The sequence below is a fragment of the Pantherophis guttatus genome, chromosome 15 (genome assembly GCF_059756535.1).
Source record: "Pantherophis guttatus breed Tessera chromosome 15, ASM5975653v1, whole genome shotgun sequence".
NCBI lineage: Eukaryota > Metazoa > Chordata > Lepidosauria > Squamata > Colubridae > Pantherophis > Pantherophis guttatus.
In genome coordinates this window covers 7,699,783-7,718,528 of record NC_142077.1, presented here as the reverse complement: position 1 = coordinate 7,718,528, position 18,746 = coordinate 7,699,783, and the positions used below count along the sequence as shown (strand labels likewise).

Here is an 18,746-nt window from a genome sequence, read left to right as displayed (position 1 = left end):
CGATCCCAGCTGAGTTGCCTGATCGGCAGAGAGGTATTTTTTAAAAAGTCTCTCTGACGATCCCAGCTGAGTTCCCTGATCGCAAGAGAAGCTTTTCAAACCATTAGAAAAAATGCTTTGAAAAGTTTTTTTTAAAAAAAAGTTGGCCACACCCACCCAGCCACATAACCCCCCCCCACCAAGCCACGCCCACAGAACCGGTAGTAACAAATTTTACATTTCACCCCTGCGTAGCTGGCACGGTGGCCTCACGTTCAAAATCCTCCGGCTTTGAATTAAAACTGCCTTCCTCATTTGGAGTCTGTATAATCTAAGATAGATTATATTCTTAAACCTGGAGGAGCCATTCGGTGGGTGAGTTTGGATATAAAGCGCTAATTGAACCGGTAAACGTCCATTAAATGTAGCTGCACAGCATTGCAAAGAAGGGGGGGTGGGGAGGCAAAAAAGAGAGACGTTCGAACACTCCTTTTTAATATGTAAAGTTCAGCGTAGGAATTTCCCATTTCTCCCATTGAGGAGCCCTACCAGAGATCTGAGGGTTTTTTTGCAGTTAGTTTCCGAATACAGATTGTTTTTCACTTCTGGCCACAATTGAGGCCCCCACAAATTTCCGTTGTTAAGCGAGATGTCGGTTAAGTGGAATTTTGGCCCCATTTTAACGACCTTCCTTGCCTCCGTCTTTAAGCGAGTCGCCATGGTGGACAAGTTAGCAACCCGGTTGTTAAGTGAATCTGGCTTCCCCTTTTTGACTTTGCTTTGTCAATGAAGGACGCCAAAGGGGATCTCGCGTGACGTTGAGAGACGACAACGGTCATAAATATGAATCAGTTTGCCCAAGCGTCTGAATTTCCACTGACGTGGTCATGGAGATGCTGGAAAGGTTGTAACCATGGAAAAACGGTCATTCGGTCACTTTTTTCAGTGCCGTTATAACTTTGAAAGGTCAAAACTCTAATAGAAAAGAAAATTACAATAAAAACAATTAAAAAAAATAATAACTTTGAAAGGTCACTAAACAAATTCTTGTAAGTCGAGAACCACTTGTAGTCTAGCAATAGCAATACCAATAGCTGTTAGACTTATATACCGCTTTACAGTGCTTTACAGCCCTCTCTAAGCGGTTTACAGAGTCAGCCTTTTGCCCCCAACAATCTGGGTCCTCATTTTACGCACCTCCGAAGGATGGAAGGCTGAGTCAACCTTGAGCCAGTCGGTCAGGATCGAACTGGTGGCAGTGGGCAGAGGTAGCCTGCAATACAGCATTCTAACCAATGGGAAGGAAAGGAAGGAAGGAAGGAAGGAAGGAAGGAAGGAAGGAAGGAAGGAAGGAAGGAAGATAGCAATAGCACTTAGACTTATATACCGCTTCACAGTGCTTTTACCGCCCTCTCTAAGCGGTTTACAGAGTCAGCCTGTTGCCCCCAACAATCTGGGTCCTCATTTTACCCACCTCGGAAGGATGGAAGGATGAGTCGACCTTGAGCCTGGTGAGATTCGATCTGCCAAACTGTTGGCAGCCGGTGATCAGCAGAAGTAGCCTGCAGTACTGCACTCTAACCACTGCGCCACCGCGGCTCATACACAGTGTCTAACACAGTGGTCCCCAACCTTTCCATCTTGGCGGCCCAGCTCAGCGCCGGAGGGTGTGTGTGAGTGGCAGGAGCGAGCGTGCGCAGCTGCACCCACCGCTCGCACCAATGGAGCTTCGAGCGTGAGCAGAGGGTGCTTGCACTCATGCGTGAAGCTCCACTCGCGCGAGTGGCGGGCACTTGTGCTCACACGCGAAGTTCCACTCACATGAGCGCCCTCCCTCCAAAGTGGAGTTTTGGCTGTGAGTGCAAGGCTCACCGTTCGCGCGAGTGGAGCTTCGCGCCCGTGTGCTTGCCCATGGCTCGTGCAGCCCAGTTTCAAACAGTCCGTGGCCCAATGCCAGGCTTCGGCTCGGGGCTTGGGGGACCCCTGATTTAACAGAGCTCAGGTAAAAGAGAGAATTACAAGCAGAGTTTTGTTTTGTTTTGTAAAGGTAAAGGTTCCCCTCGCACATATGTGCCAGTCGTTCCCGACTCTAGGGGACGATGCTCATCTCCGTTTCAAAGCCGAAGAGCCAGCGCTGTCCGAAGACGTCTCCGTGGTCATGTGGCCGGCGTGACTCAACGCCAAAGGCGCACGGAACGCTGTTCCCTTCCCATCAAAGGTGGTCCCTATTTTTCTACTTGCATTTTTTTGTTTACGTGCTTTCGAACTGCTAGGTTGGCAGAAGCTGGGACAAGTCACGGGAGCTCACCCCGTTACGCGGCGCTCGGGATTCGAACCGCTGAACTGCCGACCTTTCGATCAACAAGCTCAGCGTCTTAGTCATGGAGCCACCCCGTTCCTCTTTTGCCAAACCCAGAGCCAAATTCAATATATTGTGAGGGCCAGCGAGCGGGGAACTTTAAACTCTTAATTCTTTAGGAATTTAAAAAGGATTTGGGATGCCAGTGTGTGTATGAGTATTGGCGCTTATCTGTAATGTGCCCGCCAAATCTTAGGTTTCACTCCTATTGCACTACGGGCGGGCTGGGCACAAGGAGCTCCAGAAAATTATTACAAAGGAAAAGGATAAAAAAAAAAAAAAAAAGGAGGGGGTGGGAGAAGCAGCCGCAGAGTGCATAGCAATTTACCGTCGCGTTTCCAGAGGTCTCTCGCCCCACCCTCCAAGCAGGAGGGCATCTTCAAATGAAGTCTTAACTCCTCTTCAGGTTTAATAACTTTGCTCGACACTTCACCCTTTCTCCCCGCATCTCTGACAAGCTTCCCCGGATCTCGTCTCACCGATGATCCGTCAAAAAATTCTCCCTTTTGTGCACCGGGAGCTGGAGAGGGAGAGGGAGGGGCTGGTGTGTGTGTGTGGGGGGTGTCCAAGTTCCCCCTCCCTCCCTCCTCGCGCTCCCGTTTAATAACGGCAGCGGAGAACTCATCTCCCTTCATCTGTCCCTTCCCTCTTCTCCAGCCTTCGCGAGTTCACTGGCAACGCTCATAATTATGCATATAAGATATAAACAGAGCTGTTTAATTATCCTTCGCCACATCAGTGACAGAGTAATTAACAAACATTGCAAGATCAATGAGGAGAACGCTGACCTTCAGTTTCTTTGATAGGAAGAAGCCCTTGCCTGTCGCCAGCACAAGGTGATTGAGTTTGGACTGGCGCTTAAGTTTGTTTGAATTCCTCAGACTCTTCCTCCTCTCCCTCCACGCCTCCCCAAAAATATATATATATATATATATATTATGCCACCTTCTTCCTTTGCAATATGCATTTCTGCACACACTTCTCAAATATGGAGTTGTTACAGGGAACAGGAATGACATTAGGGAACGTGAAGGAGAGTGTCTGACCGGAGGGAATTTTATAGCTCCATATGGCAGAGATTTTTTTTTTTTTTAAAAAAATAACAGCCTGCCTTTTTTAAAGTCTTGATCGACCAAGGTTCCCACCCAAAACGTGTGCCAGGTGAGTAAGACGAGGAGGGGAAATTCAAGGAGGAGCTTGCGATCAGCCACAAGAGCTCGGAACGTGACCTTGGGGGTAGCCAGTGTGGACACAGTGTTGTGTTGTGGGCACCCGCCGTGGCACATGGGTCAGGCCGGCTGGGTATAAAAACCGAGCTGGTTTATTTAATAAAGCCATCCTTGGATTATTTTGATATTGGATGGATGGATGGATAGATAGAATAGATTAGATAGATAGAGATAGATAGGTTAGATAGATAGATAATAGATTAGAGAGAGAGAGAGAGAGAGAATAGATTAGAGATAGATAGATAGATACAGAGAGAGAGAGAATAGTCATGGATGGATGGATGGAGAATAGAGAGAGAGAGAATAGATTAGATGGATGGATGGATGGATGGATGGATGGATGGATGGATGGATGGATAGAATAGATTAGAGATAGATAGATAGATAGATAGATAGATAGATAGATAGATAGATTAGAGAGAGAATAGATTAGAGATAGATACAGAGAGAGAGAGAATAGTCATAGAAGGATGGATGGATGGAGAATATAGAGAGAGAATAGATTGGATGGATGGATGGATGGATAGAATAGATTAGAGATAGATAGATAGATAGATAGATAGATAGATAGAGAATAGATTAGAGAGAGAGAGAGAATAGTCATGGATGGATGGATGGATGGATGGATGGATGGATGATAGAAGCCTGACTAGGTGGCCCAGTGGCTAAAATACTGAGCTTGTCGATCAGCAAGGTCGGCAGTTCGGCGGTTTGAATCCCTAGTACAGGTCTCCTGCATGAGCAAGGGGTTGGACTAGATGACCTCCAAGGTTCCTTCCAACTCTGTTATATCAGATAGATAGGGAGGGAGGGAGGGAGAGAGAGAGAGAGAGAGGTGGATGGATGGATGGATGGATGGAGAATAGAGAAAGAGAATAATGAGAAAGAGAGAGAGAGAGAGAGATAATAGATTAGCTATAGATAGCTAGATGATGAATGTATGGAGGGAGAATAGAGAGAGAGAGAGAGAATAGATCTGATAGAGATAGATAGGGAGGGAGGGAGGTAGATAGAATAACAACTTTATTGTCGCTTTGAATGTACACTAATCGGCATACATTAAAATGAAATTTCGTTGCGTACACCTCTCAAAGGGTCACCGCTTCCAACATATACTACCTAACCATGACAAAATAAGTAAATAAATTAAATAAATAATCACGCATATGCCCACCTATATTATATGACACAGAGAAACAGCACAGTCTTGTTCGGATGCCTACATGTACGTGGCGAGAAAAAGGAATCTTGCGGGTTTACCAGGCGAAAGGGGGTCGCTAAAGGTGTGAGGCGGAGTAGCTACAGGTATTCCGCCTTTGCAAGACTATCCATGGAGGGACGAGGGAGATTTGCCCCGGTATGGGTTAGTCCTCAACTTACAACCATTTGTTGAGCGACCGTTCAAAGTTGCCACGGCACTGAAAAAAGGGACTTGGGCACCAAGCCAGATTCACTTAACAACCTTCTTACTAACTTAACTGCGGCAGTGATTCACTTACCAACGGTGGCAGGAAAGGGAAATGGGACAACACTGGCATGTCTTGCTTAAGCAACGGATATTTTGGGCTCAGGGGGGGTCTCAAATGGAGGACTGGTCTGCTAATATTAGCTTTTCTTCGCTGTTTCCTCCTGACAATTCTCAAACTTTACTTATTCAGGTGGCAGGCAGGGCTCAAATCCCGATGCGCGAAAGAGCGAGGCGTGGTTAAGGTGTCTCCAGGTGTGGGTAGCAAGGAAAGGGCATGCTTGATCTGGACAGATCTTCTCAGACCTTTCCCCCCATAATCTATCCTATAATTTCATCTAGTGCCGTGATGGCAAACCTATGGCACGCGTCAGTGGTGAAATCTAAAATGTGTTACTACTGGTTCTGTGGGCGTGGCTTGGGAGGTAATGTGAGTGAAAGGGCGTGGCCAACTTTTTTTTTTTTTTTAACTTTTAAAACCATTTTTTTCTACAACCTCTTCGGCTGAAGAAGTTTTGTAAAAAAAATACTTTTAAAAGCCTCTGACGATCCCAGCTGAGTTGCCTGATCGTCAGAGGCTTTTTTTTTTCTTTTAAAAAGATTTTTTTCTACAACTTCTTTGGCGGAAGAGGTTGTAAAAAAAATGCTTTTGAAAGGTTCTGACGATTAGGCAACTCAGCTGGGATCGTCAGAGGCTTTTAAAAGCATTTTTTAACAACCTCTTCCGCCGAAGAGGTTGTAAAAAACAACAACAAGCTTTTAAAAGCCTCTGACGATCCCAGCTGAGCCCGCGTGATCATCAGAGGCTTTTTTTTTTTTTTTACTTTTAAAAGCATTTTTTCGGCCGAAGAGGTTGTAGAAAAAATGTTTTTTAATTTTTTTTAAAAAGCCTCTGATGATCGCACAGCTCAGCTGGGCATGTGGAGGGGCAGGGATTTTTTGTTACCGGTTCTCCGAACCACCCGCCTCCATCGCTATTGGATCGGGCGATCCAGTCCGAACCGGGAGCATTTCACCCCTGGCACGCGTTCTCAAAGGGGCACGCGGAGCCATGTCACCTGGCACGCGCGGCTTCGCCCGTTCCTCTTCTGGGTTTCTGGCACACATGTGCATGTGATGATCAGCTGGCCTTTGTACATGCAGCAGTGCCGGAAATCGGAAGAGCTGTTCTGTGAGCATGTGCGCTAGCTAGCTGATCGGCTCATGCGCGGCAGTAACCGGAAGACTTGCCAACCAGTGTGCATCCGCGCACCGGAAACCAGAAGTAAATTTTTCAGCACATGCATGCCCCCTGGGCAACTCCTCTTCCTCGTCATGGCCGAGACTCCCTTTTCGGTATTCGGTGCCACGCGCGTGAGCTCCCTTTTTGGCACTTAGTGCCAAAAAGGTTCACCATCACTGATCTAGTCCCTTTTATGCAATATGTTTTGCCCCGCTCTTTTGCCTTTTTTCCTGCCCCTGATGAATTTCATTGCTGCAATTTTTTCGGGGTCGCTACTCGGTTTCTTCGCATTTAAAATAAAAAAATGTGCATTTTTTTTAAAAAATTATCATTAGTTTGCAGTTCGTTTAATCGCTTTTGAAATTAACGTGAATCGACATTAATTTCGTACACGGCCGGGGAAACTCTCGCCGTCTTTTGTGGCGGGGCGGATGTCAGCCTAGCAGTCAAAACCGCCCCAGTCAAAGAGGTCCTGAAATGTGCGACACAGTTGCCGTGTAAGAAAAGGACACACACACACACACCTCTTCCTGCCCCCTTAGCTCTGGGGACTGACCTCTGAGTGCTGCGTGAAACTTACCAGGTCGGTCAATTTTTTGTGTGTGACAAGTCACGCATCTATCGGGGACCTTCGTGCGCGTTGAGTTTTTCTCCGTATCGGTCCCTGACTCATGACTGTTTTTAGCAACCTGTGACACCCCCCTCCAAACCCCATCAGTTGCCACCCATTCGGTCATAATCACCCCCCTTCCCATAATCTGGCCCCTCTCCTCATCCCGTCTTCCGATGCTCCTCGTTGCATGCAGAAGAGAAAAGGAAACTCAATTTGGGACCTTCTTCCCACCCTCCGTTTTGCTCCATTTTGCCTCTTTGCTTTTCCTTCCATATATAGTGCGCTGCTCTCGGGCTATTTTTAGCCCCCCTTGGGTAGTGTTTGTGTGAGTGTGTTGGGTTCCTCCCCCCCCCACACTCACTCCACACCCTCTTTCCCTCCCTCCCCCCCCCCTTTTTTTTTTTTTTGCTAATTCTGGATCCTTTGTGATACGTTCCAACTCAGGGTCGTCCTCCTCCGTTCTCTCATGCGCGCATATCTCTTCTTTGGCAATGCCCACAAATGGACAGGTGGCAGAGATGAAGGGAGGAGGAGGAGGGTCTTTTCAAACCTCACATCCCAACGACGGAGCCTGTCAAAGCGACAACAGTGACCCTGCGAGAGGATTTAGCGAGAGTCCAGAAGTCCAGAGTGGCCTCTAAAAAGTTTGCATTCGAGCATTAATCCGTGCACTTGCCGAGATCCTAATTTTTCAGGATCCTGTTCTAGACATAATTCCTGGCTCCTCCGGAGTAAAACCACCAGAGTGCAGATAAGAGTGAGATGGGGGTGCTTAAGATGACTTGGACCCCCTCAACCTCTCCCCATAATCCCACAACCCGGAATCATTTAGTTTCCCCTTAAACTTTTGCCTTCGCCCCTCCCTTCATTTGGAGGCTGGCATGGGGTACCAGTTACCCTGGGGAGCCGGGAATGAGTCACCCACCGTGGTGAAAAGGGATGAGATCCTGTTTTCAACTCAAAGGAAAGACACGAAAAACAGGAGCGGTGGGGAAGGTGGGTTTAGCAAGAAATGGGAAGGAGGAAAAGAGATTTTTAGTTCTGGGGTTGTCTCGGATTAGGGACGATTGTTGGAGCACGCCGGGGAAGGGCAGCCGAGCTGCCGAAAGCTTTGAAGTTGGAGGAGCCCCTTTGATGTGGTGGCTGAGGAAATAACCACAGGCGGTGTGGAAGTGGCGCACAAAGGCAAGGGGAGGATGTGGCACAGGCGGCCACAAAGGTCCTAGAAACACGGAGGTGGAATCCAGTGTGATGCTTGAACAAGTTTGTGTACCTCTGTCGGGGCAATCATGAGAGGTGGGAGTCAGTCCCCCTCTCTCTTTTTTTTTCTCTCTTTCTCTTTCTTTCTCTTTCTCTCTCTCTCTTTCTCTCTCTTTCACTTTCTCTCCTCTCTCTCTTTCTTTTCTCTTTCTTTCTCTCTCTCATTCTCTCTCTTTCTCTTTCTGTCTGTCTCTTTCCCTCCCTCTTTTTCTCTCTTTCTTTCTCTTTTCTTTCTTTCTCTCTCTCTTTCTCTCTCTCTCTCTCTTTCTGTCTGTCTCTTTTCCTCCCTCTTTTCCTCTCTCTTTCTTTCTCTTTTCTTTCTCTCTCTCCCTCTCCTTCTCCCCCTCTTTCTTTTTCTTTCTCTCTCCCTCTCCCTCTGTCTCTTTCTCTCTTTCTCTGTCCTTCCCTCTCTCTCTCTCTCCACATTCCCCAGCCCTTCATCCTCTTTTTTTCCTCCCCTTTTGGCATCAAAGGCTTTCCCACTTCCTCCTCGTCCTTTTCAGCCGCCCCAGACCTCCCCCACCCCACTCCACACCTCTTAACAAGGGATTTGAGATTTTCTTCTTCTTCTTCTTTTTTCTGGAAGCTCCAGAGGGACATGCAAAGCACACCGGCTGCAATATGCTTTGGCAGCAGCTCTCCCCTTGATCTTAGCCCAAAGGCTCGAGCGGCTTCCCCAGACTTTCAAGCCGAAGCCTTTTCCCCCAGCCAAATGTAGAGATCGCAGGCATTTGAACCGGCTCCTTTGGCTGCCTGGTGATTTTGAAAACCCAACCTCAGCCCTCGGCTCTTCGGGAACAGCTGTCTTCTTCTGAGCCAGACAGATCTGAGATGGGGCTCCTGACACCGTCCATCCGCACTATCCAGGATTTTGGAAGCAAAGGCGTGCTGGCGATTGAGAAGGGCTTCTCCCCCCCTTCTAGAGATAAAAGCCCCTCTATGTTTCTCCCGCCCAACAGTGACCAACGTCTCTGCCTGTCAGGACCATTTGTGGTCCAGAAGGCAGGATAAACCATCTCCGTCTTCCTCTTCTCTCTCTCTCTCTCTCTCTCCTTTGATTTCCTCGCAGCAATGTGGCCATTCCGTAACTTCTCCTGTTTGCTCTCTTAAAAACGTACAAAAGGTTTACATTGGAACCGTGCGCTGTGTTTTCATAATCCGGCAATGTTTGTGATCTTAGGGCCATCAGGCACTCAAGAGTGCAGCACATAAAATTTGGCGACGTAAACAAACAGAGAGAGAGAGTCAGCCGAAGAAGCCACTTCATCCGAGGAAGCGGCTGCAGATTGTAGACCCCTGGCCTTCTCAAACACAGCAGCCCTTTCTAATTGTATTTGGACTTCGGCTTCCATAATTCTCAGCCGGCCTGACCTTTATTTATTTATTTATTATTTATTAGTCCAATTTAAATGCCGCCCTTCTCCATAGACTCAGGGCGGCTTACAATGCATTATAGCAATAGCCTGCATACTTTTTTGTATATACTTGCTTATTAGGGCTTTCGCCCCCCCCCCCAAAGCGGTGTTGTTCTATACAAAGTTGGCTTATTGCCCCCACAATCCGGGTCCTCAATTTACCTCCCTCGAAAGGGTGGAAGGCTGAGTCAACCTTGAGCCTGGTGAGATTCGAACTTGCACTAATTGCAGGCAGCTGGCAACGAAGTGCTACTTTAACAGCACTTTAGTCCGCTGCACCACCAAGGCTCTTAATTGATTGGGGCTTGCAATCAGGTGGGATTCAAATAATTTACCTACCGGTTTCTCCCCAACGTCGAAAATGTGAGCAAGCGCGCATGCCTTCCACGCATTGCATAACCGTACTTCGCTACTACCAGTTCGCCCGAACCAGCTGAATACGACCTCTGGACTTGCTGAAGCTCGGGGCCCTGCAGAACATCACTTGGGAAATAAAGACCGGGTGATCTTCTCTGTCCTCCAGATCAGTGCCCCCCCCAACGTTTTGGGCACCACGGAGAGAGGGTTTTATTTTTACGGGGACCGGAGGGAGGCGTGGTTTGGCATGCTGCCTGCATTCCGCGGATGGGGCTTCGCTTGTTTGCACGGCCTGGTTGATGGCATGCCGCGGCCCGAGAGACTAGACCAGAGGTGTGCAACCTTAAACACTCAAAGAGCCATTTGGACCCATTTGGCTCTTTGAGTGGCGTAGTGGAGCCTGAGTGGCGTAGGAGGCTAATGCCTCCTTCTAAGGCAGCATTTAACATCCAGCTGCCTGCAATTACTGCGAGTTCAATTCTCACCAGGCTCAAGGTCGGCTCAGCCTTCCATCCTTTCTAAGGTGGGTAAAATGAGGACCCGGTTTGTGGGGGCAATAAGCTGACTTTGTATAAAATATACAAAAGTATGAAGGCTATAAATAAATAAATTAAAATAAATAATTTCCCAGTGAATTGTGACGTTGTGATCGGTAGACATCTCACTCTCTGGGTGATCCTGCTTGTGCCAAACGAGCCTATTCAAAGGTTTTGAATAGAATAGAATAGAATTTTTTTTATTGGCCAAGTGTGATTGGACACACAAGGAATTTGTCTTTGGTGCATAAGCTCTCAGTGTACATAAAAGAAAAGATACGCTCGTCAAGAATCATAAGGTACAACACTTAATGATAGTCATAGGGTACAAATAAGCAATCGAATCATATCAGGAAACAGTCAATATAAATCGTAAGGATATCAGCAACAAGGTTACAGTCATACAGTCCTAAGTGGGAGGAGATGGGTGGTGGGAACGATGAGAAGATTAATAGTAGTGCAGACTTAGTGAATAGTTTGACAGTGTTGAGGGAATTATTTGTTGAGCAGAGTGATGGCGTTCGGGGAAAAAACTGTCCTTGTGTCTAGTTGTTCTGGTGTGCAGTGCTCTATAGCGTCGTTTTGAGGATAGGAGTTGAAACAGTTTATGTCCAGGATGCGAGGGGTCTGTAGATATTTTCACAGCCCTCTTTTTGACTCGTGCAGTAGACAGGTCCTCCATGGAAGGCAGGTGGATAGTCATTGTTTCTTCTGCAGTTCTAATGATCCTCTGAAGTCTGCGTCTGTCTTGTTGGGTTGCTGAGCCAAACCAGACAGTTATCGAGGTGCAGATAACAGGGCAACGTCACAATATAAAGATCTCGTGAAAACGTTTTCCGTAGGATCGGAACAAAGGCCCCCTCGGGTTCGTTGCTTGCCTCCTGTAAGTGCTCAGCTGCATATTCTCCAACCCGCCCACAAGCTGGATGTAATTGAGACGGTCCCTTGGTGTCATTTGACTGTTCCCCAGAGCCCGGCAATCAGAGGGAATATTGCCTCTTGAATAGAGAGAGTCAGTCCATCAGCTGCTCGGCTGATTACCGGAGCGTCCCTTTTATCTTTTGGAATCGCGCATTTCGAAGTATCTTTGAGACCGACGGCAGAGTCCCAGGTAGAGAGTGCGAGATGGCGTTGGGAGATCGGAGTCCCTTCCCTGCGCTCAAGTTGCCGTCACTTCCTCTTCTCTCAGAGAGTGCAAAATTTGAGGACCCAGTTTGTGGGGGCAATAAGCTGACTTTGTATAAATATACAAAAGGATGAAGGCTATTGCTTAACGCACTGTAAGCCGCCCTGAGTCTCCGGAGAAGGGCGGCATATAAATCAAATTAAAAGAAAAAATGGGAATAATCACAACCTGATGTGACACTGAGGCCTTCCCGTCGTATCCATATTAGCCTTTTGGGAGTTGCTTCTGACAATCGACTCCTGGGAAGTGTTGACCAAGTGAAGGGAGAAGGTTGATGATACACATAGAACACACAAAGTTGGAAGGGACCTTGGAGGTCTTCTAGTCCAACCTCCTGCTTAGGCAGGAAACCCCACACCACTTCAGACAAAGGGTTATCCAACCTCTTCTTAAAAACTGTCCAGTGTTGGAGCATTCACAACTTCTGGTGGCAAGTTGTTCCACGGATTAACTGTTCTCACTGTCAGGAAATTTCTCCTTAGTTCGAAGTTGCTTCTCTCCTTGATGAGTTTCTATCCATTGCTTCTTGTCCTGCCTTCAGGTGCTTTGGAGAATAGCTTGACTCCCTCTTCTTTGGGGCAGCCCCTGAGATATTGGAAGACTGCTATCCTGTCTCCCCTGGTCCTTCTTTTCATCTAACTAGACATACCCAGTTCCTGCAACCGTTCTTCATATGTTTTATCCTCCAGTCCCCTAATCCTCTTTGTTGCTCTTCTCTGCACTCTTTCTAGAGTCTCAGCATCTTTTTTTAAAAAACTGGATGCAGTATTCTAAGTGTGGTCTTACTAAACGCATTATAAAGTGGTCTTAACACTTGACGGGATCTTGATTCAATCCCTCTGTTTACACAACCGAGGATTGTATTAGCTTTTTTTTTTTTTTGGCTGCTGCCAAAAACCTTATCCAACAATTATCTTTTCAAAAATCATCCAAAAAAATGTATTTTAAAAAAAATAAATAAAAATTTATCAGAAAAATTATCTGGCATAAGACATCCCAAGTCCAATGACAGCGAGAATGGGGTCACCCTTGTTTTTATACACCCCAATTTTTTTTAACGCTTTACTGGAGGAGAGCATTATGACCCTGTGGTCAAGCACCCCTTCCCACAGGTGTCAGTCCAGGGGTGGGCTTCAAAAATTTTAGCAAGGGGTTCTCTGCCTGGTTGCTGGGTGGGCGTGGCCATGGTGGGGCGTGGCCTAGTCAGCCTCCTGCACCATGGTGGGGGGTTGTTTTTGCTCTCCCCGGGCTCCGGAGACTTTCCTCAAGCCTCCGGTAGGGCGAAAACAGCCTCCCCAGGCTCCGGAGGCCCTCTGGAGGCTGGAAATGGGCCCATTTCCGGCCTTCCCAAACTGGCCTTCCCAAACTTCCGGTAGGCCCGTTTTTCGTCCTCCCTGAGCCTCCGTGCACGCCCTGCACTTACCTGCATCCAAAACGGGCTGTGTGGGGACTCCTGGGAGGGGTGGGGTGGGCAGGTCCAGCCAGGAGTGGGATTTGAGGGTTCTCTGAACCGCACAGAATCTTCGCTAGAGGTTCTCCCGAACCCCTACGAACCCCCAGCAGGGCCATCCCTGGGCCAGTCTGATGCCTCTGAGAATTTCGCTAAAAAGCTTGGGAGTTTTTTTTTTTTTTTTTTTTAAGGGAAATCTCGTTGTTTTTTCCAAGCCGACCTTCGGTTGTTGTCATTTTCCAAACGTACAAGTTCCATTTAGACAACTTCATTAATAACCGTGGGTAGACATACCCAGATTCAGAATGCATCCGGGACAACAAATTAAACAACTTAATTGTGAACGGAATGAAGAAGATGGGTTTTGTGTACACGCTTTTTCACACACGCTCATTCGCGCTGTCAATCAAAAATGTCTTTCCGGCTACTTTTGTCCACAACTTTTTTATAAGGTTTCATTTTTTTCCCCCCTATGGTTCCTTCTGCCTTCTTTTTCCCCCTTTGCTTCTGTCCCCACCTCACTGCTTTTTTGGGGAGGTGGGAAGGGGTCTCCTCAGTGCCAGCCTTTGGCATATTGGTATCAACCTCGCTTCCCGGAAAATGACTTCCTAGGCCAAGGCGGGCGCGCGGAGACATTTATGAAACTTTGTTTAATGTACTGAAAAGCCATCGGCTAGAACATTTAGGAAATTGATTTTCCTGGCATTGATGAACTCTTTTTATTTTACCCCAGTATTAATTACTTTGGGGGAAAAAAAAACAAATTAATTTAAGTGTCGTAAAACCGAACAAGTGAGCCAAACGTCAGCCGGTTGTGTTTGCTCCTTCTCTTTCCCTCCCCCCCCGCCTCCCCCATCCCCACCACCTCAGCTGGCAACCACGGAAGGCAAGGCGGGAATAAGCTGCCCAGTCGAGTGACGCGTTTTCTGTCTTTTCTGTCGCTTACTCCAGGGGAGGCGTCCTCTCTGCGAGACTACGCTGCTACCACCATGAGCGAGTTCCTGAACATGTACGGCTACGACGACCAGAACATGCGGGATGAGCTGGCTCGCAAGATTAGCTTTGAGAAACTGAATGCTCCTACCTCAGAGACCAACCCAACCGCCGTTGCCGGAGAAGATGCCGTCAGCAAGCGAGCCCGTTTTTCCAAATACGAAGAGTACATCCGCAAGTTGAAGGCCGGGGAGCAGGTCCCGTGGCCCATTCACCCAGTTAAGACTGAAGAGCTGACCAGCAAGCTAGTCAAAGAGGGCCCCCTAGGCTTGGGGCAACCCATCCGGTTGCCGGCCCCGGAAACCTCGCTCCTGCCCGAGACAAAAGCCACCATTTTGCCTCTGCCTTCGTCCAGCAGCAGCTCCCAGATGCAAGGGCTGATGTCGCGGGCCTCCAAGTACGATTTCTTCATCCAGAAACTCAAGACCGGCGAGACCCTCCGGCCACAGAACGGCAACACCTACAAGAAGACTTCCAAGTACGACTTGGAGAACGTCAAATATTTGCATCTCTTCAAGCCCGGAGAAGGCAGCCCGGATATGGGAGGAGCCATCGCTTTCAAGACAGGCAAAGTGGGTCGCCCGTCCAAATACGATGTCAGGAACATCCAGAAGATTACCCCGGTCAAAGCTCCAGCCCCTAGCCTGGGTCCCAACCCTCTTGCCAGCACTCCCAGCAGCACCCCGGTAGCTGGCCCTGAGCAACCCGTCTCTCTGCCCTTCAGCACTCCGGAATACCTTAAATCCACTTTCTCCAAGACGGATTCCATCACCACCGGAACCGTTTCCACCGTTAAGTAAGTCTATCGTCGTTCATGGGGAAGACGTGGGGAAGAGCAAGGGCCGCCGGGCTGCAGCTTTCTCCAACCTGGCCCTCTCCACCGGTGCAGAGCTGAGAGACACCATGTTGGCTGAGTGGTTGCAGTCCTGCTTATCTGCGGGGTGCCAGGCTGGGGTCGAGACCAGGGGTGGGCTTCAAAACTTTTGCTGGGTGGGCGTGTGGCCTAGTCGGCCTCCTGCACCACGGTGGGGTTTTTGCCCTCCCTAGGCTCCAAAGGCTTTTTCTGAGCCTCCGAGAGGGCAAAAATGGCCTCCCCAGGCTCTGGAGGCTGGAAACGGACTTCCGGTAGGCCCGTTTTTCGCCCTTCCCGAGCCTCCGTGTGCGCCCTGCACTTACCTGCATCCAAAACGGGCCGCTTGGGGATTCCTGGGAGGGGCGGGGTGAGGTGGGCGGAGCCAACCAGGAGTGGGATTTGGGGGTTCTCCGAACTGCACAGAATCTTAGCTAGAGGTTCCCCCGAACCCATTGCGAACCCCCCAGCAGCCTACCCCTAGTCGAGACCCTACTTTGGCTCTGAAGGGTGACAGGGAAGACGGCGGGAGTAGAACAAGTTGAAAGGTAGATTAAATAACTTCATGGATGGATGAGAAGGCGCAGGTGCTAGGTCAGGGGTCTCGAACCTTGGCAACTTTAAGCCTGGAGGACTTCAACTCCCAGAATTCCCCAGCAACCAGAGCTGGCTGGGGAATTCTGGGAGTTGAAGTCCACCAGGCTTAAAGTTGCCAAGGTTCAAGAACCCTGTGCTAGGTAATAGCTCTAGGACCAAATACAGCGTGACACTTAAGGCAGGTAGTCCTGGACTTACGACCACAGCTGAGCCCCCAACATTACCGTTGTTAAGTGAGACATTTGTTAAGTGAGTTTTGCCACCATCATTAAGTGAAACACTCCAGCGGATAAGTTAGTAACCCGGTTGTGCAATGAATTTGCTTCCCCCCCATCGACTTTGCTCACCAAAGTAAGCCGCCAAAGTGGATGACATGACCCCAGGACACTGCAACCGTCTTAGATGCGAGTCAGCCACAGAGAGAAAATTTGGGCTCAACTTTGGTCGCAAGTCCAGGGCTACTTGTATTCCTGGGGCTGCAGGTAGTCCTTGACTTACAACCTTTCGTTTAGTGACCGTTCGAAATCACAGCGGCCCAGCGGAAAAAGGGATTGATGAGCTTTTTCACACTTAACGACCGTTGTATGGTCACCCGATCAGGATTCAGACGTTTGGCAACCGACTCCTATTTACGACGGTTGCAGCGTCCCGGAGTCACGCTTTGGCGACTTTCTGACGAGCAAAGTCAGTGAGGAGCCTGATTCATTTAACGTCCGGGTTCCCCCACGTAAGAACTTTAGCGATCCGCTTAACAACTGCGCCAGGAAAGGTCGTAAAGTGGGACAAAGCTCACTTAACAACTCGTCTCGCTTAGCGACTGAACGTTTGGGCTCAGTTTTGGTCGTAAGCCGAGGACTCCCTGCGTTATTGGCTGAGGAATAAAAATGGGGGGGGGGTGAGAGGACGGAGCCGAAAGGGTAATTTTCATAGTTTCTGTTTTGGCTACAGCGAGTAGCAAAACGTGAACCTTTTGGGCCTGATCCAGCCCGGATCTTCTGAGGATCTTACACCAGGTTGGATGGTCTGAGGTAGATCACCAAGGCTTTCTTATTTTGGGGGGGGGGGATTCTCCTAAAAATGGGAATTGTAATAGAAAGAAAGAAAACTCGAGGGAGCTTTTCAGAAAACTGGGATCTGCTTCTGATTTCTTTGGGCTCAGTAGATACAGGCAATCCTCGGCTTACAACAGTTTTGTTTAGTGACCATTCAGAACCAGAATAGAGCTGGGAGGGACCTTGGAGGTTTTCTAGTCCAGCCCCCTGCTCAAGCCGGAGACCCGATATATATATATATATATATACCATTTCAGACAAGTAGCTGTCCGGTCCATTCAAAATTACCACAGCCCCGGAAAATGTGACTCACGACCATTTTAGCGTCCCCAGGGTCGTGGGATCGAAATTCAGATGCTTGGCAATGGACTCCTCTATTTATGACCGTTGCTGTGCCCCGGGGGGTCACAGTGATCCACTTTCGCGACCTTTCCAGCCAGCCAAGTCGATGGGGAAGCCAGATTCCCTTAACAGCCAAGGGTTACCAACTGATCAGCGGCAGCCATTCGCTTAACAGCCGTGGCAAGGAAGGTCGTAAAATGAGGCAAAGCTCCCTTAGCAAACGTCTCGCTTCACGGGAATTTGGGGGCTCAGTTGCGGTCGTAAGTCGAGGACCACCTGTACTCAGGGATTGGTTTCCACCACCTCTACCTCCAACCCCGAGCTCCTCTTTTGCCCTGGGTGCAGTGCAGGGGTGGGCTTCAAAAATTTTAGCAAGGGGTTCTCTGCTCGGTGGCTGGGTGGGCGTGGCCATGGTGGGCGGGGTCTAGTCGGCCTCCTGCACCACGGCAGGGGAGGCATTTTTGCCCTCCCCAGGCTCCGGAGGCTTTTCTTGAGCCTCCGGGAGGGTGAAAACAGCCTCCCCACGCTGGGTGGGCGTGGCCATGGTGGGCGGGGTCTACACCACGGCAGGGGAGGCATTTTTGCCCTCCCCAGGCTCTGGAGGCTTTTCTCGAGCCTCCGGGAGGGTGAAAACAGCCTCCCCAGGTTCTGGAGGCCCTCTGGAAACGGACTTCCGGTAGGCCCATTTTTCACCTTTCCGGAGCCTCCGCACGCGCCCTGCACTTACCTGCATCCAAAACGGGCCGCGTGGGGACTCCGGGGAGGGGAGGGGCGGGGTGGGCGGGGCCAGCTAGCAGTGGGATTTGGGGGTTCTCCGAACTGCTAGAGGATCTCCTGAACCCCTGCGAACCCCCAGCAGCCGACCCCGGGTGCAGTGGCTGGAGGATCGTGGTTTCCAGCGCCGTGCCGAGCGATCCCAGGGGAGTCCAAAGTTTGCTCACCCCACACATCCAGTTATTCATGATAACAACTGTCCTGTCGCATGATTTATTTTGTTTCCCCCGATATTCCATACTTTCAGGGTGGGGAGGGGGTGGGGAGACCGAAAGAGCTGGCAGAAGGGAATGAAAAAGAAACCCCAAACAATGGAAACCGAAGCTTAAGCAAAGTCAAAGAAAACACCGGAGCTGAGCGGGATGCGTTACCGCCACAGAGCAGGCGCCTGCTCCCTTTACGTGGCCCCGCCAGATTCTCTTGTCACCGATTCCTCGGTGGGCTGGAGTTGGGCTTGGCTTTCATCCAGGCCATGGAGAGAGAGTCGTTTCATCGCAAAACCAGCTGTGAGGCACCGGGACCTTTTAAATCACCCGTCTCAAGACAGGAGCATGTCAAGGGCAACCAGATGTGAGCTGTCAATCTCTTGAAATGCTTGGTTCCAGGAGACTCGATCATTCGGTACCTTCTCTTCTCTTCTCTTCTCTTCTCTTCTCTTCTCTTCTCTTCTCTTCTCTTCTCTTCTCTTCTCTTCTCTTCTCCTCCTCTTTTCCCCTCATCCCTTCTCCTTCTCTCCTCTTCTCCTCTTTTCTCTTCTCTCCTCTTTTCTCTTCTCTTCTCCCCTTCTCCTTCTTGTCTTCTCTTCTCTCCTCCTCCTTCTTTCCTCTCCTCTCCTCTCTTCTTTCTCTCCTCTTCTCTTCTCCTCTTTTCTCTTCCCTCCTCTTCTCCCCTTCTCCTTCTCTCTTCTCTTCTCTTCTCTTCTCTTCTCTTCTCTTCTCTTCTCTTCTCTTCTCTCCTCCTCCTCTCCTCTCCCCTTCTCCTCTTCTCTCCTCCTCCTTCTTTCCTCTCCTCTCCTTCTCTCCTCTTCTCTCCTCCTCTTTTCTCTTTTCTCCTCTTCTCCCCTTCTC

The 18,746-nt window shown here is 49.2% G+C and overlaps 1 protein-coding gene across 7 annotated transcripts in view; it reads left to right on the top strand.

Annotated features, from left to right (window-relative positions):
• The window catches only part of CASZ1 (castor zinc finger 1), a 337,439-nt gene that overhangs the window by 274,680 nt on the left and 44,013 nt on the right, over positions 1-18,746 (top strand). For all 7 annotated transcript variants that reach the window (XM_087878963.1, XM_087878960.1, XM_087878961.1 and 4 more), the window contains one exon: positions 14,023-14,860. In XM_087878963.1, coding sequence (XP_087735089.1) covers positions 14,023-14,860 — 838 coding nt within the window. The remainder of the gene's footprint in view (positions 1-14,022; positions 14,861-18,746) is intronic.